The sequence below is a fragment of the Herpailurus yagouaroundi genome, unplaced genomic scaffold (assembly GCF_014898765.1).
Source record: "Herpailurus yagouaroundi ecotype Mexico unplaced genomic scaffold, PumYag 197, whole genome shotgun sequence".
Classification (NCBI taxonomy): domain Eukaryota; kingdom Metazoa; phylum Chordata; class Mammalia; order Carnivora; family Felidae; genus Herpailurus; species Herpailurus yagouaroundi.
This window is the reverse complement of record NW_024412428.1, coordinates 24,842,391-24,868,915: the sequence shown is the minus strand read 5'-3', so window position 1 is coordinate 24,868,915 and position 26,525 is coordinate 24,842,391. Positions and strand designations below refer to the sequence as shown.

The window sequence follows — 26,525 nt, the reverse complement described above, 5'->3', positions numbered from 1 at the left end:
CACACACACACACACACCCGCGCCAGGTGCTCCAGCCGCGCCGAGGATCCATTAGAAGCCCAGGTGCTCGTATAAAAAAGGGGAAACACACACACACACACACACACACCCACCAGGTGCTCGTATAAAAAAGGGGAATCACACACACACACACACACACACCCACTAGAAGCCCAGGTGCTCGTATAAAAAAGGGGACGGACACACACACACACACCCACGCCAGGTGCTCCAGCCGCACCGAGGACCCACTAGAAGCCCAGGTGCTCGTATAAAAAAGGGGAAACACACACACACACACACACACACACACACACACTAGAAGCCCAGGTGCTCGTATAAAAAAGGAGACGGACACACACACACACACCCACCAGGTGCTTGCTCCAGCCGCGCCGAGGACCCACTAGAAGCCCAGGAGGACCGACTAGAAGCTGGGCGGGGCCAGAACACACCCTCTCCTCCTGCCTTCGGAGGGAAGCCCTTCATCCGGGACCTCCAGCCGCCAGAGGCCTGCGACAGTAAGTGTCCGAGGTGGAAGGCACCAGGCGCGTGGCCTCTGCGAGGACAGCGCTGGCGCACATGGGGGGTGGGGGTGGATCTGGCTCTGCCGCGTGGCCGGCTGGCCGGCTGGCGGGTCGCCTCGTTTCCCTCCCGGTCTGGGAGGTGATTCGCGTTCCCTGAGGAAGGTAGTCCCTGATGGCCGTGCCGTTGTGTCCACTCTTGGGTAACACAGGCATGGAGGGGCCGGAAATCCATACTTCCGTGTGAAATCTCTGGTCTTTGAACTGTTGGCAACGGGATACGTTAAAATGGGGCTGACCAGACGAAACGCCTCTGCGAGGCCACCTGTTTTCAAGCTCTGCATTAGCGGAAGAGTGCTGTCAGGTTTGCGAAAGGAGAAAGATCCGGGCGAGGGCCCGGCCGCTGATGGGGAGCCCCCCACACGGAGCAGCACGGAGCGGGGTGCTTTGCCGACACTGACGCCTCTCATCCCTGGTGTGTAACTGGGAGGTGAGCTCTGTGGTCGTCCTCCTATTACAGATGAGGAAACTGGGGGGGCCCACGACCTTGCCCGGGGTCCCATAGCTAGCTGGGGCCGGCTGATCCCAGGCCATGGATGCCTTCAATGCCCTGGCGGCCTGCCTCCAGTCCCGTGGAGGATGGGGGGGCGGGGGGCGGGGGACATGGGGGCCGGCTCTGAGACACAGCCACCACGAGCCTGGGGGAACTTGGCGGCTGCCAGGACCAACTTAAGTCTCTAGTGCCTGCTGGAAAAAGGGCTTCTGTGCGCCCTGAGCATGGGCGCAGAACCAACAGGGCACGTCAAACGCTGACGCGGGCTTGCACGGGCGGCTGCTACGGTGCTGGTGTCATTTGTGGCTCGTGACCTTGCCACCAGGCGACTGTTGTTTTAGCTGATGATACCATTTGCCGACAAGGTATGGCAGATGGTGGGAGTGACCGTGCACGGCCCCCACTGCCAGCCCTCTCTTCCAGTTGTTATGGTTCGGGGTGATGAGGACTTCGGTGAAGGTTGGTGGCAGGCAGGGTGAGATCAGCAGGGAAGCCGGGCTGCGAAGGTGGGGCTCTGGTGTCACTGTGGCAGCAGGGGGATGGCTCATTGGCCCCTTGCCAGGCTGGCTGGGAGGAAGGGGTTTCCTATCCAGTCTTGGTTTAAGCTGCAGCGGAGGTCATCCTGGGGAGCTGGGGTACCCCAGGGAATGTATAAAAGGCACACGGTAGGGGGCTGTCCGGCCCCTAAGTCCCCCTTTTCTAGAAACTGCCCCTCCCCCCGCAGAGATATCCAGACACAGCCCCGCCCTTCCTTACCACACAGGACTGCACCAAGAGTGGCCTCCTGATCCAGCCAGCTGGGAGACGCTGGCTTTGAGACCATCTGTGTCCTGAGTCAACCCAAGTAGGCCGCGACAGAACTTCCGTGTGGAAGTGAGCAGTGGAAGCGAGCGGGGCGGGTGTTGACATGTATTGCCTACCGAAACGACGTGCTTATCGTGCTATCGGCTCAGGGCCGAGTCTTTTCTGTGCCCGGCTACAGAGTCTCTTAGCCCCTTGAAAAATGGTTTTCCAAACTGAGGCGCTGTGATAAGTCCCAAATGACAAACCAACCCTCAGAAGACATGAAGAGGGCTTTGGGGTTTTCCTTGGCACTCCTGATGACTCCACCTTTCTGTGACGCTCAGCGGATGCTGGCGAGGGGGGTGGGGTGGGGTGGGTGGGTGGCCGGTCACCAGCTGGTGGCTGTCCTAGTCTGGGAGGTACGATTTCTCCTTCCGTTTCATGTTGCCTACTGCCAAGGAACTGGCAGCCTCTATGAAGTTTTCCAAATCAGGGATGGTCAGGAAATTCAGGATCCTACTCATTTTTCCCAGGAGGGTCTGCATCTTCTGGGCCGCTGAACCACATTCTACCTCCAGGATTGCTTTCTGCCTCATTTCACTCAGCACCTCCGGGGTTATGGACTGTGGGAATTCAGAGAAGGCTGGGTGAGCATAAATGCTGCCCAGGTGTCGTGATTTCCACCCCAGGATCAGGCCCCCTGTTGGCCAAGACCAAGCCTTCTCTGGAAACTTCGCCGCCGAGGGGCACGCCTCTGCTCCCGGCCTTGCCCCCAGCAGTACGTCTCTCATTGGCCTGGGCCTGTGGCCACCTGGCCGCAGAGATGTGGGCTGAGGACACACCGAAGCCTGACCCCAAACCAAAGGCTTGCCGGCTCCTGGGCCCTCAAGCGGCCTGCCTTGCAAAGGCTGTGCCTTCCTGGGGGTGTCTGGCTTCTCCCCGTGGATTCCTACCGAGGTGGGGCAGGGAGGGAGATGTCGTCGCACGAAGGGTCTTATTTAAGCCTTACAACGATGTGGTGTCCGTTTTGCAGACAATAAGGGGCACGGGAAGTGTAGGAGGCCTGCCTGGGGCCTCACAGGAAGTGGATGGGCTGGCGTGTTCCTCCTAGGACACCCCAGCTGCCTGGCTCAGGTAGACCTGCTGACGAGTCACGTGTGTGCTGAGTTGCTTCATTTGGGGCCCACCCTCCACTGGCAGAGCCCCTGGGGCTTCCAGGCCTCCTGGACTCTGCCTACACCGGCCTTTACCTGACCCTCCTCCTGGGCACTGGCTTCCTTTTGTGGCCCTCCTCCCTCAGTAAAACTGTCCGAAGGCCAGCGGCCCGGGTCCTCCCACCCTGCCAACCTAGCTGCTCCCTTAGCTCATCAGCACGGTGCGGTGGGGGCTGAGTGGGTGGCTGGGGGACTGGGTCGGCCGCTCTGGGACATCTGGGGTAGGTGAGGACGTTGGGACATGACTATTCAGCATGCCAAGTGGCAGGCCTCGCCAGGCCAGGTGACCAGCTGCCCGCTTCTGGCTGTCCACCTTTCCCAGTTGGAAAACACCTCGGTCCTGGGCGAGCCGAACCCACCACATTCCCTCCACTCCCTTCCAGTGATTTCATTCGGCCTCATTTTGCCCGAGTCTGCTGTTCGGTTGCTTTGTCCGTCAACCTACTGCTCTGTCTGCTCACCTCCCGGAAAACATGTCGGTCTGTCTCTCTCCCCACACAGGCAGTCCTACTTTCAGAGACCTCGAACGCCTCTCTGGTGGGTCTGGAAACAGAGCCTTCTGTGCATGGTGAAGGGCAAGTTGGAGCAAGAGCAGGGTCTTGTGTGGGTCCCAGTGGGGGCGGGGGACAAGGACACCCTATTCCTCTCCTGCACTCTGGGCCTGGGGAAGGGTCTCGAGAACCCACCTTCTTGCCTTCTTACGGTCAGAACCGCAGGGTGCACACTCACCATTTGTAGTGGGTTGAACTGTGGCCCCCGAAAGCTATGTCTGAGTCCTAATCCCCAGCACCCGGGGCTCCCACACCCACCGCCCCGCACCATCACCTGGCAAGCTTTTAAGGAATGCAGATCTCCAGGCCCCTCCCCAGACTGACCGGTAACTGTGTTCGAAAACAGGGTTTTTGCAGATGTCATTAAGGATCTCAGTATGAGGCCATCCAGGACTTAGTGTGGGCCCTAAGTCCAGCGTCGGGTGTCCTTACACAAGAAAGGAGAGGGAGACTGGACACACAGACGGACCCAGAGAAGAAGGCTGTGTGAGGGTGGAGGGTTGAACCGATGCTGTAGCAAGCCAGCGAATGCCTGGGGCCACCAGAAGTTGGGAGAGGCAAGGAGGGACTCTCCCCGAGAGCCTGCGGAGGGAGCGTGGCCCTGATGATACCTGGATTTCAGACCTCTAGTCCCCAGGGCTGTGAGGGTGAGTTCCTGTTGTAAGTCACCCGATTTGTGGCAATTTGCTCTGGCAGCCCGAGGACACGAATCCATCTGGCTACTTTCTTGCCCGACTTGGGCGGCACACCCTCAACTCCCCGGTGCTCATTTGTTTCAAGATGAGTGGTTTGGGGAGGAGAGATGAGGATACCCACGGCAGGACTGGGAACGTAGGTTTCCCCCTTGTGTCTGTCCCTGCCAAGTGACGGGGCTGTCGTGTCAGGGGAACTACTGAATGTTGACACCTTTGCTTTCTCGTCTGAGCTCTTTGAGGCTGTCCGGCTCCTCGGCTCCAAGTCTCAAGGGCTCGGAAGTGACTGATTGCTTCTGTTGTGGTCAAGCATCGGGTCAGCGAAGGTGGCCGTGTCGGTCCTCCGTCGGTTGCAGAGATGCCGAACGTGGCCCAGAGAGAGGCCGGCCGGTGGCCTGGGCCGGCGGGCAGTAGCCTGGCAGAGGGAGGTGAGACCTTACCTTGTACTTGGTGCCCAGGTTTAAGCGGATGTGCTTCTGTTGGTGGTTGAAGCAGAAGGTGATCTCATCCTGGCTCCTTATTTGTACTTTGATGTACTGGTTGATTTTCAAGGAGATGGACTGGACGGGCGGCGCGTGGACGTGCAGGTTCAGATTCCACCAGTTCCAGGCCTTCTGGTATTTGCCTTTGGGGAAGTAGTAGCCCAGGTTTTGGCTCAGGCTCAACCTAGACCAAGAAGGGATCAGGTAACCATGGCGCTGGGCCCTTGTGCGCGGGGGGGGGGGGGCAGAGCCTCTCCTGTGGCGAATGCAGGCCTGCCCCCCTCCCCTGCCTCTTTCCCATTCCCCTCCCTCCTGGCCTGGAGGCTCCCACACCCACCGCCCCGCACAATCACCTGGGAAGCTTTTAAGGAATGCAGATCTTCAGGCCCCACCCCAGACGGACAGAATGTGAATCCAGAAGGTGGGGGTCAGCCCTTCCCCAGTGTGCACATCATCCTTCCCTTTGGGTTTTGGACCCAGAGAAGATGTGGTTATCTCTTGCCTGCCTTATTGGAGAATTTTTAAAAAGTGCTTTATGTGAGGCTAAGTCAAATGTCCTAAAACTTTTTTTTGCCCGTAATTTTATGTATGTCCCTGAACAAGCCACGTATATTCCCTGAGCCTAAGTTTCTTCATCAAGAAAATAAAAGTAGTTCCTAGATTTCCCTAAGGTCTCTTCTGGCCTTTGAAAGTGAGTGTCACTGGGGACAAGAGGCCCTAATGAATGTCACCAGGTAATGATCTGAGAGAATTGGCTGAGTTTCTTGCCTCTGCCACTTAGCATCTAGTAACTTCTTCTACCTTTGAGGCATTGATTTCTGCACAAAAGGTCCCCAGGGCAAGGCAGATACCTCTGAGAACAAAGTTGTCAACTAGGAAATGAGGCATCTGGGTGGCTCAGTGGGTTCAGTGTCCAACTCTTGATCTCAGCTCAGGTCATGATCTCACAGTTCATGAGATCTAGGCTCTGCACTAATGAATGAATGGTGTGGAACCTGTTGGGGATTCTGTCTCTCCCTCTCTCTCTGCCCCTCCCTCTCTATCTCAAAATAAATAAACAAACTAAGGAGAAAAACCCCAAACACACAGAAATTAAAAAAAAAAAAAACTTAAAGAATATGTAAGAAAATATTCTTAAAAACCAAGGCTGGGGGGCGCCTGGGTGGCGCAGTCGGTTAAGCGTCCGACTTCAGCCAGGTCACGATCTCACGGTCTGGGAGTTCGAGCCCCGCGTCGGGCTCTGTGCTGATGGCTCAGAGCCTGGAGCCTGTTTCCGATTCTGTGTCTCCCTCTCTCTCTGCCCCTCCCCCGTTCATGCTCTGTCTCTCTCTGTCCCAAAAATAAATAAACGTTGAAAAAAAAAATTAAAAAAAAACAAACCAAGCCTGGGAGAGTGAAAAAAATTTTTGGAAGTAAAAACAAAAGTCTGGTTTTGACTATCAAGAAGAAAAGCATTATAAAGTTCATGCAAGATGGTAGGCATTTCCCACTCCATGACCACTTAGTAGGGAAGGGAAGTGGGAAATCCTGAAAACACTGAGTACTTACCCCAAAAAGGTAGAGAAAGATTTTGAGGTGGCTGGATTACCTTGATTTGGTGGGATGAAGTTTCCCACTATTGCCAGAAATGGGAACTTAATGGGGCACCTGGGTGGCTCAGTCGGTTAAGCGTCTGACTTCGGCTCAGGTCATGATCTCACAGCTCGTGAGTTCGAGCCCCGCGTCGGGCTCTGTGCTGACAGCTCAGCGCCTGGAGCCTGCTTCGGATTCTGTGTCTCCCTCTCTCTCTCTGCTCCTCCCCCGCTTGTGCTCTGTCTCTGTCTCTCTCTCCCAAAAATGAATAAAATGTAAAAAAAAAAAACAATTTTTTTTTAAATTGGAAACTTAAGTTCAGTTGCACTGAGATATTTAGAAGTTTGGTTTTGTGTACAATACATGAGACTCCAAAGCACTCACCACGCCCTCCTCTCTGAGCCACCTGGAACAGAAGGGCACTGCGTCTTTCTAAGGCAATTGTCACCAGGTTTGACTCTCAAGAAGCATGGAGGAGATAACAGCCCGTGGAAGGGGTCACTGTGAGTCTGTGGTCGCTGTTTCACGCACGAGGAAGCAATGGCACCAAGGACAGAGCGCCTTCCCTGAGGCCAGGGACCTGCCTTGCTGCCCTCACAATACCCATCGTCCCCTTTGCAACATGTGCGAGTCGGAGAAACAAATTCACAAGCGAATGAGAGAGAGAGACTTACCCAGTGCGGGAGGACAGATGTGCAGCCTGGGAATCAAACCTTAACCACACTGCTTCTCCGTGGGGAGGGGTGTGTGGCTCTCTTAACCCAGACTTACCAGATTGCTTTGTTTTCATCGTAGAAGGTGGCATGGCCGGAGTTGTTGATAAGGGCCCGGACACAACCTTCTTCACTGTCTTCTAGAATGATATATATGAACTTTCTCTGTTTTGTGCTGAGGATGAGCATAGCCAGCTTTCCTGATGGATAGCTGGAAGACAGTTAAGGCACAAGCAGCCTCTTGGGACCCCCAGGAAAGGCAGAGAGCCCTGCAGAGGACGCAGGGCTCAGGAAAACCCATGCCCCAGCCCCAAACCACAAACTTCTTAGGTGTCACATGTGTCAGTATGAGTGTCCCTGGGTTTCGGTGGATACTGTATTTGGCCTGATTCATCAGGAAAGAGAATTTGGAAGACAATCCCACTGGGGTAGAGAATTAATTTTCCATCACCTTGAGGCACCTGGGAAGAGAAAATGAGCTTATGAAAAGCGCACAGGGGCTGACTGTCCCAATTCAGAGTCTAGTGTTGTCACTAGAGTGCTTGGGGTCTATTTACACTCTGGATGCCCACCCATCACTACCCCAGCCATTGCTACCACCATCTTGCTGGGGGTTCTGAATAGGAAATCTCTCGGGACCTCAGTTTACATGTCTATGTGATGAGGCTGAAGTGGATCACTGTGTGTGTGTGTGTGTGTGTGTACTCACAGGCACACACACAGATTTTATTTTTATTTTATTTTTAATTTATTTTTAATGTTTATTTTTGACAGAGAGAGAGAGAGAGAGAACGCGCGTGCGCACGCGCACGCATAAACGGGGGAGGGGCAGAGAGAGAGGGAGACACAGAATCCGAAGCAGGCTCCAGGCTCCGAGCCATCAGCACAGAGCCCGACGCGGGGCTCGAACTCACAGACTGTGAGATTATGACCGGAGCCGAAGTCAGACGCTAAACCGACTGAGCCACCCAGGCGCCCCCACCCAGATTTTAAACTATTATGTCAATGACTCCAGTGGTTACTGGTTGTATTTGTTTCCAAAGGCTGCCGTAACAAAGGAACACAAACTGGGTACTTTAAAACCCCAGAGATTTATTCTTTCACGGTTGTGGAGGTCTGAAATCCAGGTGTCAGCAGGGGTGGTTCTTTCTAGAGGCTCCGAGGAAGAATTTCTTCCATGCCTCTCTCCTGGGGTTTGGTGATGACCTGGGATCCCTGTTGCTCCTTGCCTTGTCTACACATGGCTGCAATGTCCACCTCCAGTGTCCCATAGTGTCCGCCATGTGTCTGTGTCTTCACGTGGCCGTCTTCTTGAAAGAACCACAGACGTCCTGGATTAGGGACCCGCTTCAGCATGACCTCATCTTCACTACCTCCATAAAGACCGATTGTCCAAGTAAGGTTCCATTCTGAGGCACCAGGCGTTAGGACTTAGATAGAGCTTTTCAGGGGAATACAATTCAACTCATAACATTGGCATCACTCGGGTTTTTTATTTCTTCTTGAGTCAGTTTTAGTGAATTATATTTTCCCGGGACGTTCGTTTTAGGTAAATTTTCAAATTTATTGTCCTAAAATTGTTGTCATGTGGTGTTAAAAAAAAAAAAAACCCTCTATTGCCTCTATAGTTATGACCTTGTCTTCATTCTTTTTATTATGACTCTCTTCTCTCTCTCTTTTTCCTGGATAAACCGTGCTCGAAGATTTGCCGATTTTACTAGTCTTTCCAGAGAACCAGCTTTTGGTTTGCTTCTTCTACTCTCACTTTGTTTTCCATTGTATCAGTTTTTAGTCTTACTAGGATCATTTATATGCTCCTGTCGGTTTTCTATATTATTTTATTTTATTTTTCTAATTCCTTGAATTGAATATTGAGCTTGTTGGTTTTCCTCCTCCTCCTTAATACACGCCTTTAAAGCTATAGCACTTCTGGCAAAATACTGTTTTAGCTGTTTCCCATGCATGTAGCTGTTAACCGTGAGTTTCACTCTAAACATGTTCAAATTTCCAGTACGATCTCTCCTTTGACACCTATGTTATTTACAAGTATGTCTTCAAATTTGCAAATGCACAGGGTGCTTTTGGAGATGTTGTTTATTATTGCTAAATATTTATTATTAAATATTTACTTATTTATTATTTATTATTAAAATTCACGGGGGTAAGAGAGCATAGTCTATGTGGTATCAGCGCATGGGAGAGGATAGTGTTTGCTGGGACTTGCTTAGTGGCCCAGTTGTGTCATCAATTACCGCAGCTATTTCACATGTAGCTATTTCTTTGAGAAGGACCCATGCCCTGGTCTTGTGTTCCCATCTGGGCATTAAAACCCACGCTCCTGGATTATCAGGATGCGCCCTTCTCCCACCTCTCGCTCTCCCCTCCCCAGCACCCGGCGACCCCCTGCCTCCCGCTTCCCACACTTGCGCTCTCGTCGCACCCTTCTGGCGTTCAGTTTCTCTGTTTGTGGTGTTGATCATTTCTCTTACTTTCTTACACACTCTGCTCTGTGTTTCTGACGCTTTGTACGTTTCATCTACATTTCCCAGATGTTTGCAGCCGGAAGGCTTTTGGGGTCATCTAGTGTCCCACCCCACTCTAATTGGAACTCAGGTTGGTGGTTCTCCAATTAGCATTATTGTTTTTTACATGATTATTTATTTATTTTTGAGAGAGAGAGAGACAGGGAGGGAGAGAATATGCAAGCATGGGCACACTGAGGATGGGCAGAGAGAGGAGACACAGAATCCCAAGCAGGCTCCGCACTGTCAGCGCAGAGCCCGACGAGGGGCTCGAACTCGTGAACCATGAGATCATGACCTGAGCCGAAAACCAAGAGTTGGATGCTCAACTGACAAAGCCACCCAGGCGCCCCACCAACTATTATCTTTGACGATGAAGACCCGTTTGTTCAAGAAAGCTTACAGCAGAATGCCCACATCTAAGGCGATGAACCCTGAGGAGCTGGGGCGGAGGGCTCCTGAGGGCATCCGAGTGAAAACCAGTCTGTGAGGTGACAAAGATCTGCAAACCGACTCCAACCCCACACCCAGCACTGTGCTGAACACTTTACCTCCACAGCGCGAGGACTCTGCAAGGTAGGCACCGTCATGATCTCCCTTGAAGACGAGGCTAAATGACTCGTCCCGTGAGAGGAGAGCCAGAGTTCAGGAATCTGCCCCTTGCTTGCCTCCAACCAGTAAGCTCCCAGCCACTTCCCACATTTAGTCTGCAAATCACTGCTCTTTTCTTTTTTAACCTAAAACAGGTGCTTTGTAAAGACATCCGGGGTTGGTTTGTTCCTGATGGCCTGTAAGAAGCTTCTAGACATTGCTCACGGGAGAGGATGTTTGTAGTTTAGGTCTTAGTTTCAAACGCCCCCTGAAAGCCAGACTTTCTTGAGAGGCTTTCTGCCTGTCAAATCCAATTGTCACGTAATGACATTTTCCTAGTGATGAAGACCCCACGGGCAAAGCAAAATCTCTGACACAGAGGAGAGATTGTCACATTTTCTCTCACTGGGAATTATATAATAAGTGGCTTATCTAAAAGCCTAAATCTCATCACCATTTGCCTGGGGACAGGGTATGAGAGTAGGAGCTAAAAGTTAGGAGAGAAGGGACTACGTCTCAGGCCCTCCCTTCAGTTCTACTAGAGAGGAAACTGCCTCACGGGCAGGGCCCTGTGCTATGAGAGAACGGCTGTCTGTCCCTGAGCTCTCCCTGTAACCATCTGTCTCTGAGCTCTCTCCCTGTGGCTGTCCGTCCCTGAGCTGTCTCCCTGGGGCCATCTCTCCCTGAGCTGTCTCCCTGTGGCCGTCTGTCCCTGAGCGCTCCCTGCCTGCTGTGGAGCTGCTGGCTCCTGGGCTGGCCGGGCTGGCCCCTGCCTGAACACGAGCACACACTTCCAAACGGTGCTACCTGACTCAGCAAGCTACCTGGAATGTATTGCTCATTTGAAAAAAACAAAAAAACAGCCAGATGTTCCCACTCCTCATGGGCCTTTTGGGCAGCCCCATGTTGTGGGGTGGATTAGGAAGGGACCTCTGTTTAGATCACCTAGTGGGAAACTTCCCCTTGGCTGCAAGGATATTTAGACAGACGCTGCAGGAGTAAAACTCTGAGGCAGGACAGGACAGGGATTGTGGGAAACATGGGGTTCGCCAGCCCAGCTGGAGTAAGAAGCCAAGGAAGGTTTCACGGGTATGTTGGAAGTGAGGAAGCTGGAACCTTCTGAGGGCTTCCAACATCCTTACCATTCACTGCTTGGTACAACCTGGAGAGCCCCCCGGCTTTCCGTCAGTTTCTCCATCCACAGGAGTTCTGGCTGCTCCACTGACTTCCTTCTTCACACAGGCCCAAGCGATGAAGGGAGACTGAACTTTCCATTCCTTCCGTGGAGGCTCGAAGAGTCATACCTTGGTTGACAGTATCGGTTTCCAGTTCTTTCCTACTTTTGCCACAAGGTGAAGCAACCCTCGTCATTTTAAGATGTTCGGCTTCTTGTCCTCTTAGTGCAAACTGCTTTCATTTTCCTTTGGACACACAGCAGAAATGCGTTTCCCAGTTCTCGCGCATCTAGGTGGGGTCATGTGACTTGTTTGGTGAGTAGAATTTTTTTTTTTTTTATTTTTTTTCAACGTTTTTTTTATTTATTTTGGGGACAGGGAGAGACAGAGCATGAACGGGGGGAGGGGCAGAGAGAGAGGGAGACACAGAATCGGAAACAGGCTCCAGGCTCCGAGCCGTCCGCCCAGAGCCCGACGCGGGGCTCGAACTCCCGGACCGCGAGATCGTGACCTGGCTGAAGTCGGACGCTTAACTGACTGCGCCACCCAGGCGCCCCTGGTGAGTAGAATTTAAGCCTAGACCTTGACTTCACTCCTGTCCACGCAACAAGATACAAAAGACTCCAAGATGGCGGAGACCCACCAGAAAGGAGCCCAGAGCCCCCAGAGCCAGCCTTGGAGGAGAGCCCCTCAAGAGAGCTATGAGACTTGAGTCAGACGTGACATGAGCAAGAAACATGCATCCGGGTATAAACCTGTTAGCTTTGGGAACTGTTTGTTTCAGCGGGTAATGAGCATTGCTCTGAGTAATACAGGCTCTGGGTCCACGTGAGAGTTATTTACATTTTTGGGGGTCTCACTTTCTTCGACTGGAAAGTGAAGAGAGTTAATACCATACCTATCCCATGAGACTGTTGGGAAAAGCGAAGTTTACGTTACACGTAGAAGTGCTTTATAACCTGCACAGTGTTACACAAATGTTAGGTTCCATTAGGCTTGAGTTCTCCAGTTTAGTAAATAGTAACATGGCAGTTACTCAGTTGCTCAGGCCAGAATTCTCAGATACATCCTCTCAACTTCTTTTTCTCTCACATCCTACTTCCAATTTAACAGGAAGCCTTTTTGAGTCTTTCTTCAAAAAACACCCCAAATCAGACTGCTTTCCACCACCTCTGCTGCCATTGCCCTAGTTGAGATGCCCGTCGTCTTTCACCCGAATTAATGCCCCGGCTCTCAGCTGAACTTCCTGCGTCTATTAACTTGCCTTGTTAAATCTATTCTCCATACACAGCCAGAAAGATTCTTCTACGGCGTAAGTCAGATGATGTTCCTCCCCTGCTCCAGATCGTCTCATGACTTCATATCATCCTTAGGATAAAATCTCGAGTCTTACTCTGACTCACCAGGCTCTACCCGAACAGGGCATCTGAGCCCATCCCCCATCCTCCTCACTTGCTCACAGCTGTCCTTGAGGAAAGGCCTCAGGACCTTTGCAACGCTTTGCTCCGCCCCTCATTTCATGCATGCCTAGACTCAAATGGCACTTCCCCAGCTGCCTTATACTTATCAGAACAACTCTCCGCTCAGGCCAACAACTCATGAGCCCCTGAGGCTACTTCATCCGTGGTTCCTAACAATACCTGACATAGCACTGACCAGGATTGTTGTGCATTGGCTGTCTCCTCAACTGGAACAGAAGTTCCGTGGGCACAGGACCTTTGTTTTGTTCACCCTTCTATCTCCAGCACCTAGAAGAGGACCTGGGCATAGTAGATTCTCACTTTATATGTTCAGAAGGCATAAAGTCTATCACATCTTCCTAATGCCCCCTTCAGCGCCTCTTTTTTTGAGCTTCAGACCTGATTGCTACCTCACTCTGAGGGACTCCACTATTTTGAGATGTTTGAGATTTTTATAACTGTACTGTGTAGGTGCTTTTTTTTTTTTTTTTTTAATAGCTTTATTTTTTTAGAGCAGGGCACAGCAAAACCGAGCAGAAAGTACAGAGATTCCCATATGTCTTTTGTCCCTAACACATGCACAGCCTCCCCCACTACCTACACCCGGCACCCACTGTCCATTATCGTCAATAAACCTGCATCGGCACATCACTACCGCCCAGAGTCCATAGGTACGTTAGGGCCCACTCTTGCTGTTGGACATTCTTTGGGTTTGGAAGAGGTATCACGGCGTGTATCCATCACACTGTGTCGTTTTTACTGCCCTAAAAATCCTCTGTGCTCCTTTGATTCATCCCTCCTTTTAAACTTCTGGCAACTACCGATCTTTATACTGTTTCTCTAGTTTTGTCTTTTCTAAAATGTCATATAGTTAGAATACTACATATCTTTTCAGGTAAGTCTCCTTGACCTAGTAACATGAATTTCAATTTCCTCCACGTCTTTTTATGGCTTGGGAGCTCATCTCTTTTTAGCACTGAGTAAATATTCCATTGTATGGATGTACCACAGTTTACTTATCCAATCCTCATGGGATGGCTTTTTGTTTTGTGCTTTTTGTGTTTGTTTGGCAGAGTAATGATTTTATTTTAGAACATCGTTGCGGAAAACATGTTCTGATGAGGTATAATCTTATCTTTCGTTATCTTTTCAAATTTTCATTTAAATCCAGTTAGCTGACATACAGTGCGATATTGGTTTCAGGGCTAGAATTCAGTGATTCATCACTTACATACAACACCCAGGGCTCATCATAACAAGTGCCCTCCATAATACCCGTTACCCATAGAGCCCATCCCCCACCCCCCTCCCTCCATCAACCTTCAGTTTGTTCTCCATCTTTAAGAGTCTCTTATGGTTTGTTTCCCTCTCACTCTCTTTTTTAAATCTGCCTCTCATATGTTCGTCTTTTTCTTAAACTCCACATATGAGGAGTGAAATCAGATGGTATTTGTCATTCTCCAGCTGACTTATTTTGCTTAGCATAATACACTCTAGTTCCATTTATGTCATGGCAAATGACGAGATTTCATTCTTTTTGATGGCTGAGTAATATTCCATCGTAGATGTATACTACATCTTTATCCATTCATCAGCCGATGGACATTTGGGCTCTTTCCACAGTTTGGCTATTGTTGATAGTGCTGCCATAAACCTCGGGGTGCGTGTATACCTTCGAATCGGTATTTTTATATCCTTTGAGTAAATACCTAGTAGTGCAATTGCTGGGTCGTAGGGTATTTCTATTTTTAGCTTTTTGAGGAATCTCCATACCGTTTTCCAGAGTGGACGCACCAGTTTGCAATCCCAGCAACAGTGTCAGCGGGTTCCTCTTTCTCCACAACCCTGCCAACATCTGTTGTTTTCTGTGTTGTTAATTTTAGTCATTCTGACAGGTGAGAGGTGGTATCTCATGGTTTCGATTTGTATTTCCCTGATGATGAGTGATGTTGAGCATCTTTTCACGGGCCTGTTACTCATCTGTATGTCTTCTTTGGAAAAATGTCTACTTGTGTCTCCTGCCCATTTTTTCACTGGATTATTTGGTTTTTTTTGGGTGTTGAGTACGAAAACTCATACTCAACAATTTATGGATTTTGGATACTAACCTTTTGTCAGATATGTCATTTGAAAATATCTTCTCTCATTCTGTAGACTGTCTTTTAGTTTTGTGGGTTGTTTCCTTCACTCTGCTGAAGCTTTTTAACTTGATGAAGTCCCAGTAGTTCATTTTGCTTTTGTTTTCCTTGCCTCCAGTGATGTGTTGAGTAAGAAGTTGCTATGGCCGATGTCAGAGGTTGCTGTCTGTGTTCTCCTCTAGGATTTTCATGGTTTCCTATCTCACATTTAGGTCTTTCCGTTTTGAATTTATTTTTGCGTATAGTGTAAGAAAGCGGTCCAGTTTCATTCTTCTCCACGTAGCTGTTCAGTTTTTCCAGCATTATTTATTGAAAGACTGTCTTTTTTCCATTGGATATTCTTTCCTGCTTTGGTGAGGATTCGTTGACCATATAGTTGTGGGCCCACTTCTGGGTCTTCTGTTCCACTGATCTATGTATCTGTTTGTGTGCCAGTCCCATACTGTCTTGATGACTACAGCCTTGTAATACAGCTTGAAGTCCAGGATTGTAATGCCTCCAGCTTTGGTTTTCTTCTTCAGGATTGATTTGGCTATTCGTGGTCTTATCTAGTTCTATACACATTTTAGGATTGTTTATTCTAGCTCTGTGAAGAATGCTGGTGGCATTTTGACAGAGATTGCATTAAATGTGTAGATTGCTTTGAGTAGTATAGACATTTTAATAATGTCTGTTCTTCCAAACATGAGCATGGAATGTTTTCCTACTTCTTTGTGTCCTCTTCAAGTTCTTTAATAAGTGTTCTATTGTTTTAGGTATCTTATGGGTTTTGGTGTAATTCTAAATGGGATCAATTCTTTGATTTCTTTATCTGCTGCTTCATTATTGGTGTACAGAAATGCAACAGATTTCTTTACATTGATTTTATATCTTATGACTTTGCTGAATTCGTGTATATTTGCAATTTTTTTGGTGGAGTCTTTTGGGTTTTCTATATAGAGTATCATGTCATCTGCAAATAGTGAAAGCTTGACTTCTTTCTTGCCCATATGGATGCCTTTTACTTATTTTTGTGGTCTGATTGCTGAGGCTAAGGCTTCCAGAACAATGTTAAATAGTAATGGTGACAGCGGACGTCCCTGTCTTGTTCCTGACCGTAGAGGAAAAGCTCCGTTTTTCCTCATTGAGGATGATATTAACTGCAGGTCCTTTCTATATGACCTTTATGCTGATGTTGAGGTATGTTCCATCTATACCTACTTTTTATCAAGAATGGATGCTATATTCTGTCAAATGCTTTTTCTGCGTTTATTGAAAGGACCGTATGATTCTTATCCTTTCTTTTATTAATGGGGTGCATCACATTGGTTGATTTGCAAATACTGAACCACCCTGCAGCCCAGGAATAAATCCCACTTGATTGTGGTGAATAATTCTTTTAAGGTACCTTTTACAGTACTGTTGAATTCGATTTGTTAGTATGTTGTGGAGAATTTTTGCATCCATAGTCATCAGGGATATTGGCCTGCAATTCCTTCTAGTGGGCCCTTTGTATGGCTTTGGAATCAAGGTAATGCTGGCTCCATAGAAGGAGTTTGGAAGTTTTCCTTCCATTTCTATTTTTTGGAACAATTTGAGAGGAATAGGTAATAACTCTTCTTTAAATATCTGGTAGAATTCCCCTGGGAAGCCATTTGGCCCTGGACTTTGGTTTGTTGGAAATTTTTGATTATTGATTCAGTTTCTTTGCTGGTTATGGGTCTGCTCAAGTTTTCTATTTCTTCCTGTTTCATTTTTGGTGGTTAGTATGTTAATAGAAATTTGTCCATTTCTTCCAGATTGCCCAGTTTGTTGGCATATAATTTTTCATATATTCTCTTATTGTTTGTACTTTTGTGGTGTTGATTTCCTCTTTCACTTGTGATTTTACCTATTTGGGTCCTTTCTCTTTTCTTTTTGAGAAGTCTGGTTTATCAATTTTATTAATTCTTTCAGAGAACCAGCTCTTAGTTTCATTGATCATTTCTACTGTTTGTTTTGTTGTTTCTATATTGTTTATTTCTGCTCTAATCCTTATTATTTTCCTTCTTCTGCCAGCTTTAGGCTTTATTTATTCTTCCTTTTCTAGATCATTTAGATGTAAGGTTAGATGGTGTATTTGAGACTTCTCTTGCTTCTTGATGTAGGCCTGTATTGCAATATACTTTCCTCTTAGGACTGCCTTTGCTGCATCCCAAAGGTTTTGGATGTTGGTTTTCATTTTCATTTGCTTACATGTACTTTTTAAATTTCTTCTTTAATTTACTGGTTAACTTACTCCTTCTTTAGTAGTAGGATGTTCCTTAACCTCCATGTGTTTGTGGTCTTCCTAAATTTTTTCTTGTGGTTGACTTCAAGCTTCATAGTGTTGTGGTCTAAAAATATGCCTGGTATGATTGCAGTCTTTTTGTACATGTTGAGGGCTGATCTGTGACCTGGCAAATGATCTATTCTGGAGAAAGTTCCATGTGCACTTGAGAAGAATGTGTATTCTTCTGCTTCAGGATGAAATGTTCTGAGTATATCTGTTAAGTCCATCCACTCCAGTGTGTCATTCAAAGCCATTGTTTTCTTGTTAATTTTCTGCTTCGATGATCTGTCCATTGTTGTAACTGGGGTGTTAAGGGTCCCTTACTGTTAATATATTATTATCAATGAGTTTCTTTATGTTTGTTATTAATTGATTTATATATTTGGGTGCTCTTAAATTGGCTGTATAAGTATTCACAATTGTTAGATCTTCTTGATGGATAGGCCCCCTAATTATGATATAATACCCGTCTTCATGTCTTATTATAGTCTTTATTTAAAAATTTTTTTTAACGTTTATTTATTTTTGAGACAGAGAGAGAGAGAGAGAGAGAGAGAGAGAGCATGAACAGGGGAGGGTCAGAGAAAGAAGGAGACACAGAATCTGAAACAGACTCCAGGCTCTGAGCTGTCAGCACAGAACCCAACGCGGGGCTTGAACCCACCGACTGCGAGATCATGACCTGAGCTGAAGTCGGACGCTTAGCCGACTGAGCCACCCAGGCGCCCCACAGTCTTTATTTTAAAATCTAGTTTGTCTGATATAAGTATGGCTACTCCGGCTTTCTTTTGACGTCCATTAGCATGATAGATGGTTCTCCATCCACTCATTTTCAATCTGCAGGTGTCTTTAGGTCTAAAATGAGTCTCTTATAGGCAGTATATAGATTTAAAAAAAAAATCCATTCTGATACCCTATGCTTTTGATTGGAGCATTTAGTACATTTACATTCAGAGTGATTATTGAAAGATATGAGTTTAGTGCCATTGTGTTACCTGTAAAGTTGGTATTTCTGGTGATGTTCTCTGTTCCTGTGTAGTCTTTGTTGCTTTGATCTTTTTCCCCCCACTTAGAGAGTCCCCTTTAATATTTCTTGCAGGGCTGGTTTCGTGGTCACAAACTCCTTTAGTTTTTGTTTGTCTGGGAAACTCTCTCTCTCTCCAGCTTTGCTGGATAATGTATTCTTGGCTACATATTTTTCCCATTCAGCTTGTTGCCATTCCCTTCTGGCCTGCCAAGTTTCTGTGGACAGATCTGCTGTGAATCTGATCTGTCTTCACTTTTAGGCTAAGAATTTTTCTCTTGCTGCTTTCAGGATTCTTTCCCTGTCTGTGTAATTTGTGAATTTGACTATGATATGTCTAGGTGATGGCTGGTTTTTGTTGAATTTTTTTTAATGTTTATTTATTTTTGAGAGAGACAGAGACAGAATGTGAGTGGGTTAGGGGCAGAGAGAGAGGGAGGCACAGAATCCAAAGCAGGCTCCAGGTTCCGTGCTGTCAGCACAGAGCCTGATGCGGGGCTCGAACTCACGAACTGTGAAATCATGACCTGAGCCGAAGTCAGTCGCTCAACCGACTGAGCCACACAGGCGCCCCTAGTTTTTGTTGAATTTAATGGAGTTCTCTGTGTTTCTTGGATTTTGATGTGTGTGTTCTTTCCAGATTACAGAAGTTTTCAGCTATAATTTGCTCATATAAACCTTCTGCCTCCTTTTCTCTTTTGTCATCTTCCAAGACTCCTATGATACCAATGTTATTACATTTTAAGAAGTTGCCAAGTTCCCTAAGTCTACCTTCATGATCCAATACCTTTCTTTCCCTCTTCTTTTCAGCTTCATTATATTCTATAATTTTATCTTCTGTCTCACTGATTAATTCCTCTGCTTTGTTGATCCTCACTGTTATGGCATCTATTCAGGTTTGTACCTTAGGTATAGCATTTTTAATTTTGGCCTGACTAGATAGATTTTAGTTCTTTTTATCTCTGCAGTAAGGGATTCTCTAGTGTCTTCTATGCTTTTTTTTTTCAAGCCCAGCTAGTATCCTTATAATTGTTGTTTTAAATTCTAATTCAGACATCTTACTTATATCTGTATCGATTAAACGCCTGGCTGGTTTCTACTTCCTGTTCTTTCTTCTGGGGTGAATTCCTCTGTCTTGTCATTTTGTCCAGAAAAAAAAAAAAAATCTAGATCCTAGCTGTGTTTTGGTCTGCTTGTTAAAAGAAGCTAGATCCAAAATATATATATAATAAAAAATTAAATAATTAAACATTGAAAAATTAAAAAATAAAAATAAAAAGGAAGCTGGATCCTATTTCCCCTACAGCTGAAGCTTTGCGGCACTCTGTGATCAGTAGACTTGGTGCAGGTGAGTGGTTTGTGCTGGTCTTCTGGGGGAGGAGCCTGTTGCACTGATTCTCAGGTGGCCTTGTCCTAGTGAAGATGCACCTGCAGGGCGCAGGGGGTGGGGCTTTGTGTAGTGGCTCTGGGCTCCTTTTGGCAATACTGTTTAGCTCACTGCGGTTAGTCACTGCAGGTGGGCACGGAATGAGATTTTTTTTTTTAATTTTAATTAAAAAAAATTTTTTTTCCAACGTTTATTTATTTTTGGGACAGAGAGAGACAGAGCATGAACGGGGGAGGGGCAGAGAGAGAGGGAGACACAGAATCGGAAACAGGCTCCAGGCTCTGAGCCATCAGCCCAGAACCCGACGCGGGGCTCGAACTCCCGGACCGCGAGATCGTGACCTGGCTGAAGTCGGACGCTTAACCGACTGCGCCCCCCAGGCGCCCCTAATTTTAATTTTTTAATTTTACTTTTTCTTCTCTTGTGGTTCTATTTTATTTTTTTTAATATGGAATTTATTGTCAAATTGGTTTCCATACAACACCCAGTGCTCATCCCAAAAGGTGCCCTCCTCAATACCCATCACCCACCCTCTCCTCCCTCCCACCCCCCATCAACCCTCAGTTTGCTCTCAGTTCTCAACAGTCTCTTATGCTTTGGCTCTCTCCCACTCTAACCTCTTTTTTTTTTTTTTTTCCTTCCCCTCCCCCATGGGTTTCTGTTAAGTTTCTCAGGATCCACATAAGAGTGAAAACATATGGTATCTGTCTTTCTCTGTATGGCTTATTTCACTTAGCATCACACTCCAGTTCCATCTATGTTGCTACAAAAGGCCATATTTCATTCTTTCTCATTGCCGTATAGTACTCCATCGTGTATATAAACCACAATTTCTTTACCATTCATCAGTTGATGGACATTTAGGCTCTTTCCATCATTTGGCTATTGTTGAAAGGGCTGCTATAAACAGTGGGGTACAAGTGCCCCTATGCATCAGTACTCCTGTATCCCTTGGATAAATTCCTAGCAGTGCTATTGCTGGGTCCTAGGGCAGATCTATCTTTAATTTTTTGAGGAACCTCCACACTGTTTTCCAGAGTGGCTGCACCAGTTTGCATCGCCCCCCTCTCATCTCTGGATCAGGGAGCTTGTGCTGGCCACCCCTCAGGAAGCCCTCACAGATAAGCAAACAATCACCCCTTCTGTGTCCCTGGCTTCTGTCAGATCCCCACTCGCACTCTGTGTGTGTTTGAGCTGTCCACCTGTCAGGTGGCACAGCTTTCCTGGGTTTTCTCTCAGGCATGGCTGTGTTTCAAAACTAACTTTCGGATACCCCCGTGGGGCGGCCCAGTACTGATCCTCTGGGGGAGAGTCTCCGTGCCCTGTGGCCGGTGCTGGCTTGTCCCAGAGAGTGGTTGCGTGACTGTGCGGTGGCTCGGAGTTTATGGTAAATCGCAGCAGAAAGCTGGTGCCAAGGTCCCTGCCCTCGGCGGGCGTCTTTGTTCCCGTGCTGGTGAATGCGGCAGCTCAGTGGTGCCCACCGGGTCTTTTGCCCGCGGAAAGGCCAGATCCCCCCTACCAAACGCACTCCCGGCACGGGAACCACTTCTCCCAGGGCAGCCCAGGGGATCCTCGGACTGAGCTGCCCATTCTTGCTGCAGCACCACCAGGGGCCACCCTGGCGATCCCCCTGACCTCTGACACTTCAGACTCAGACCCTGTAATCTGCTGTGTATAAAAGCTGTCAGTATTGGGGCGCCTGGGTGGCTCAGTCGGTTAAGCATCCGACTCGGGCTCCGGTCATGATCTCGTGGTCCGTGAGTTCAAGCCCCGCATCGGGCTCTGTGCTGACAGCTCAGAGCCTGGAGCCTGTTTCAGATTCTGTGTCTCCCTCTCTCTCTCTGACCCTCCCCTGTTCATGCTCTGTCTTTCTCTGTCTCAAAAATAAATAAACATTAAAATAAAAAAATTTTTTTTTAAAAAAAGCTGGCGGTATTTAAACCCTCTCCTTTTTCCCAGCCAACAGTTTCGGGGAAGAGTTTTCCCCGTGAAGTCCCCGGTGCATGTTTTCACTCTTCTCTCTCTCTCTCTTTCTTTGCTCACCTCCGCAGCACCTGCGGCTCTTTTCTCCCCCAAATCAACTCTTTGTGGTTCCTACCTTCCACAAGGTGGCCGTTTTTTGTTTTTTTTGTTTTTTTTTGTTTTTTTGTTTTTTTTTTTTCTGCCTGTAGACATGCAGCTTTGTTTGCTCGGTCCTCAGATCGATTTCTTGGGAGTTCAGAAAGGTTTGATGTTTCTCTAGCTGTGTTTGAGGTAGGAGGCAAGCGTAGGGTGACCCTACCCATCTACCCTCTTAACCGGCCATTCTCCGGGATTGATTTTTGTGTACATTTTACATTTTTTAGGGGATGGACCTTTATATTCTACACTTCCATTTTCCTCCTCCCAATCTTACCCAAATAAATGCCCAAGACGGGGCCCGAAGGGAGAAGAGTCTGAGTGAACCCTAGTAAAAGCCCCGGTTAATCTGCCCATAACCCCCACACTCAGGCGTGCCTCTGTATTTGTATTCACGCTGTATATTAGTTCTGACAACTCCCTGATGTTATGTGTGTGTCTCATCCCCCCCCCCCCACCACAAAAACCCTGCACAAAGTAACACCACCAATGCACTGCCATACTTACCTCAGTCTTGCTGTGGACCCATCCCGTATCTACTTCCAATTTCTTCTTACGATAAACCACACGACGAGTTGTTTTGGCTTCTGGCACAGGCTCCTCACCTTGTGGTGGTTGTTTCCATAAGTGAAATGTCAAAGTCGACGTCTCCGCAGTTTTGGCCGTGAGGAAGTCTGGTAGAAAAGAGAAAGGAAGCCTGGATCTGTCTTTCTCAGACAGGTTGAGGGTTTGAGACATCGGCCATATTCCCCCAAGTGGCGAAGGCTGCCAGATGGTGGAAAGGGCAGGTCTCTGGAGAGAAATGTAAGGGTTGAAGTTGCAGCTTTCTCCGTTTTGGCATCCGTCCACTCAAAATGCATTTATCGAGGGCCTACAGTGTGCCGGTCCGAGGCTAGATGCCAGATGCCGTGGTGAGGACCACCCAGTCCAGACTTCGGGGCGGGGGGTGTGTGAAGGTGACATACCAGCCACACGCTGCTAACAAGCATGGCTGCTAATTCTGGTAATTTACAAAATGGGCAAAAGTGGGGAGCCATTTACAAAAAACAGGAAACGCTTCAAACCCCGTTATGTCAACTTAAAACATAAATGTGTGTTAGCGTGCCACGTTACTCTTTTTTAAAGTTTATTTCTTTATTTTGAGAGAGAAAGAGAGAGTGCGGGCACATCGGCGTGGGGGAGGGGCAGCAAGACAGGGAGAGAGAGGATCTCAAGCAGGCTTGGGATGTGGAGCTGGATCTCAGGAAACTTGACATCGTGACCTGAGACAAAAATCGAGAGCTGGACCCTTACCCGACTGAGTCACCCAGGTGTCCCAGTATGCCATGACAGAATGCCGGGCAAGACCTCTCCTTTGTGGGTGCTTCTGATGCTGGACTCTGTGATCTTTTTTGCTCAAAGCACATTAATAATTTATTATCTATAATTCTCAGTTTTGGTAGTTTGTAAGCAGTCTGCAGAATCACAGACTTAAAAAATTCTGTATATTCCCCAATCTTTAATGGATGTTCTGTCCACATATAAATTTAGTGTTTTATTTTTTTAATGTTTTATTTATTTTTAAGAGAGAGAGAGAGAGAAAGAGTGAGCAGGGGAGGAGCAGGGAGAGAGGGAGATGGAATCCTCCCTGAAGCAGACTCCAGACTCTGAGCCATCAGCACAGAGCCCTACGTGGGGCTCGAACTCACAAACTGTGAGATCATGATCTGAGCCGAAGTTGAACGCTCAACCAACTGAGCCACTTAGGTGTCCCTAAAGTAGTGTTTTTTCTTTCTTAAATTTTTTTAACATTTATTTATTTTTGAGACAGAGACAGCATGAATGGGGGAGGGTCAGAGAGAGAATCTGAAACAGAATCTGAAACAGGCTCCAGGTTCATTTATCAGCACAGAGCCTGACGCAGGGCTTGAATTCACGAAGCACGAGATCATGACCTGAGCTGAAGTCAGACGCTCACCGACTGAGCCACCCAGGTGCCCCTAAAGTAGTTTTTTAAAAAGCTATTTTCTTGGGGTGCCTGGGTGGCTCAGTTGGTTAAGCCTTCGACTTCGGCCCAGATCATGATCTCATGGTTCATGAGTTCGAGCCCCACATCGGGTTCTGTGCTGACAGCTCAGAGCCTGGAGCCTGCTTCGGATTCTGTGTCTCCCTCTCTCTCTGCCCCTCCCCCACTTGTGCTCTGTCTCTCTCTCAAAAATAAATAAAATTAAAAAAAAAATTAAAAAAAAAATTAAAAAGCTATTTTCTTACTGAGTCTTTTGCAAGTATTCAACTTCGTTTTCACAGCAACAAGTTTCTTTTTATCATCATTTCTGTCAATTTCTATATGAGTTGAATTTTGGAACTAGATTAGTAGGGCAGCTGACTCTCGGCGGGTGTCAGACAAGCCGTGGGAGCAGCAGGAGAATCTGGGACAGTGGCAGGTCTGAGAAACTAAGGAGGCCACTGGCTAGAACTCGGAGTGGAGGCTTTTCCGCAGGAAAATGAGGAGACAGAGGTGGGAGGGCAGGGTCATTTGGAAACCTGTGTGAGAAGTTTGGAAGTGGGTCTCAGTCTCCCTGTGAGAAGCACCTTCCTTCTCTAGTGCCTGCTTACAAATGATAATGATTTGTCAGAGGGAAAAAGCTGAAGTGAGCCCAGCCACTGTTTGTGAGTGTCTCTTAGAAATTAATAGAAAACATTTCTAAAATGGTAATGACAAAAGAGGACATATATATGCTCATTTTTTCCCCTATCGGAATGCTAAAATCGTGGACGCTTTGTTTTGTGCTATACATCCAGCTGTGCCATCATTAGGGGGAGGCTTTAGGCTGCCTTTCTGAGCCTCTGTTCCTTTAAAATGGAATAATGATGCCTACAGAGACGTACTGAGTTACAGTCAAACCTTGGTTTGTGAGCATAATTCATTTCCGGAAACATGCTTGCAATCCGAAGCACTCATGTATCAAAGGGAATTTCAAGAACCATTAGTTCAGTTGTGATCATGTGACATTCGGTACCACTCGTATTGCAAGACATTGTTCATTTATCAAGTTAAAATTTATCAGAAATGTTTGCTCGTCTTGCAGAACAAGTTACTTGCAATCCAAGGTTTTATTGTACTGTGAAATCATGTCTACACCGTGCCTGCCACCTAGTAGAGGGTCAATGTATCTGTGGCCTTCACTCGGGGAGCTTTGAATTTTGATGGCTCATGATTCAGTATCTTCCCACCTCTTTTCCCAGACTAGATGGTTCTGAACAGGAAAGGCCACTTAATTTGAGAAGCCCCATGCAAAATGAAAATGCAGAGGTCCTTGTTCTAATATTATTAAGAAGTTCAAGACGGTGAGCCCAGGGCATTGAATCAAGCGCAGCACCTTTCAAAGTATTGGGTCCCGTGTGACTGATCAGAGGTCCCACATTCATGAAGCCAGCCTGGGCTTGGGAATCAGCATGTGCAGACAGGGAGGTGTGTGTGTAGAATACAGAATGGTCTGCATCCTGGAAGTAAGCGAGTTTGTATCTTGGAAGAGGCTGGGAGATTTCTTTGGGACTGGCTACAACCAGAACATGGAGGGGATGCCTTTTATCTATTAGAAGGTTGCTTTTTTGTACAAAAAGTTCAAGGTGTTGCTTTTTTTTGTATAAAGAATTCAAAGTGTTGCTTTTTTGCATAAAAAGTTCAATCCTTCTAGACTTCAATTGCCCAGAGGAGCAGGGAGTCGGCAGGGGTAGTCGTGAGGCACTATGGGCGTTCAACAATATTAAAATCTTATTCTCCAGTTGGAAGTCCTATCCTGGATGTGTGGCAATGGAGTATCCAGAGAGGCCTTAATCTCCCAAAAGGAGCAAAAAGAAGAAAAAAAGAAAAAAAATCATACATGCCCACATCCATTAAAAACAACAACAAAAGCACTTACTGAGTGCTTACTGTGTGCCTTACTGAAGTGGCAAGTAAGAAAGGGCACAGGCATCTACAGCCCAGAGGGAGCAGAAATATGAGCAGTAGACAAGTATAGTATCATAAGTGGAATAGATAATGTGTGTTGTGTTTTTGGCTGCTGAGCTTCTGAACCCCCCTCCTTGTTTTGGAGTCTTGGTGGGAGGCAGGGCCTTCCCACTATGGAAGCCGAAGGTAGCAATTCCTTCTTGTCTCCTAGCTCCAGTGAGTGCACAAGACCTAGGCTTAGAAGGCCCTCTCTTTTTCTTCCCCAGAAACACTAGCCTTTCGTTGGGGATGAGTCCCAGGTTTGGCCTGAGAGGTCTCAGGCAGCATGCGGCTCGTGCCCACACGACGACTGGGTGATCTCAGGTAAGTCCCTTAGCCTCCCTGAGCCTTAGCTTCTTTATCCTGCTTCACGTGGTTATGAAGGCTCATTTGAATCAGACTACGTGAAAATAACCCAGTCCACAGAAGTTATTCCCTAAGAGTTAGATCAGGGGCATAAATTGGTATTGGGGGCCTGGAACATGGTCTTGGGAGGGAATCTGAGGATGTGTCCTGGCTCAGGACTGGTTAGCCATGGGTATTGTTGACATTTCTGTGTTAGTTGGATATAGTAATCTTAAAGATTTCCATGTGGTGGCTTTGAGTCTCTGAATGGAATAGTCTCATGGCTTAGGCTCCTGGCCCAAGTTTTCCATTATTAGATTTTTTTTTAAAGAATTTGTTTGAGAGAAAGAGAGCAGGGGAAGGGTGGAGAGAGAGAGAGAGAGAGGGAGAGAGAGAGGGAGAGAGAGAGGGAGAGAGAGAG

General features: G+C 47.4%; 1 protein-coding gene across 1 annotated transcript in view; it reads right to left on the bottom strand.

Moving 5' to 3' along the window:
• Positions 1-2,223: 2,223 nt before the first annotated feature.
• Positions 2,224-26,525, bottom strand: part of ERICH6B (glutamate rich 6B) — a 70,133-nt gene continuing 45,831 nt past the window's right edge. The window contains 5 exon segments of the mRNA XM_040447946.1: positions 2,224-2,483; positions 4,758-4,983; positions 7,143-7,295; positions 7,460-7,545; positions 22,297-22,612. Of these exon segments, the coding sequence (XP_040303880.1) occupies positions 2,268-2,483; positions 4,758-4,983; positions 7,143-7,295; positions 7,460-7,545; positions 22,297-22,612 (997 nt within the window). The 3' untranslated portion in view covers positions 2,224-2,267.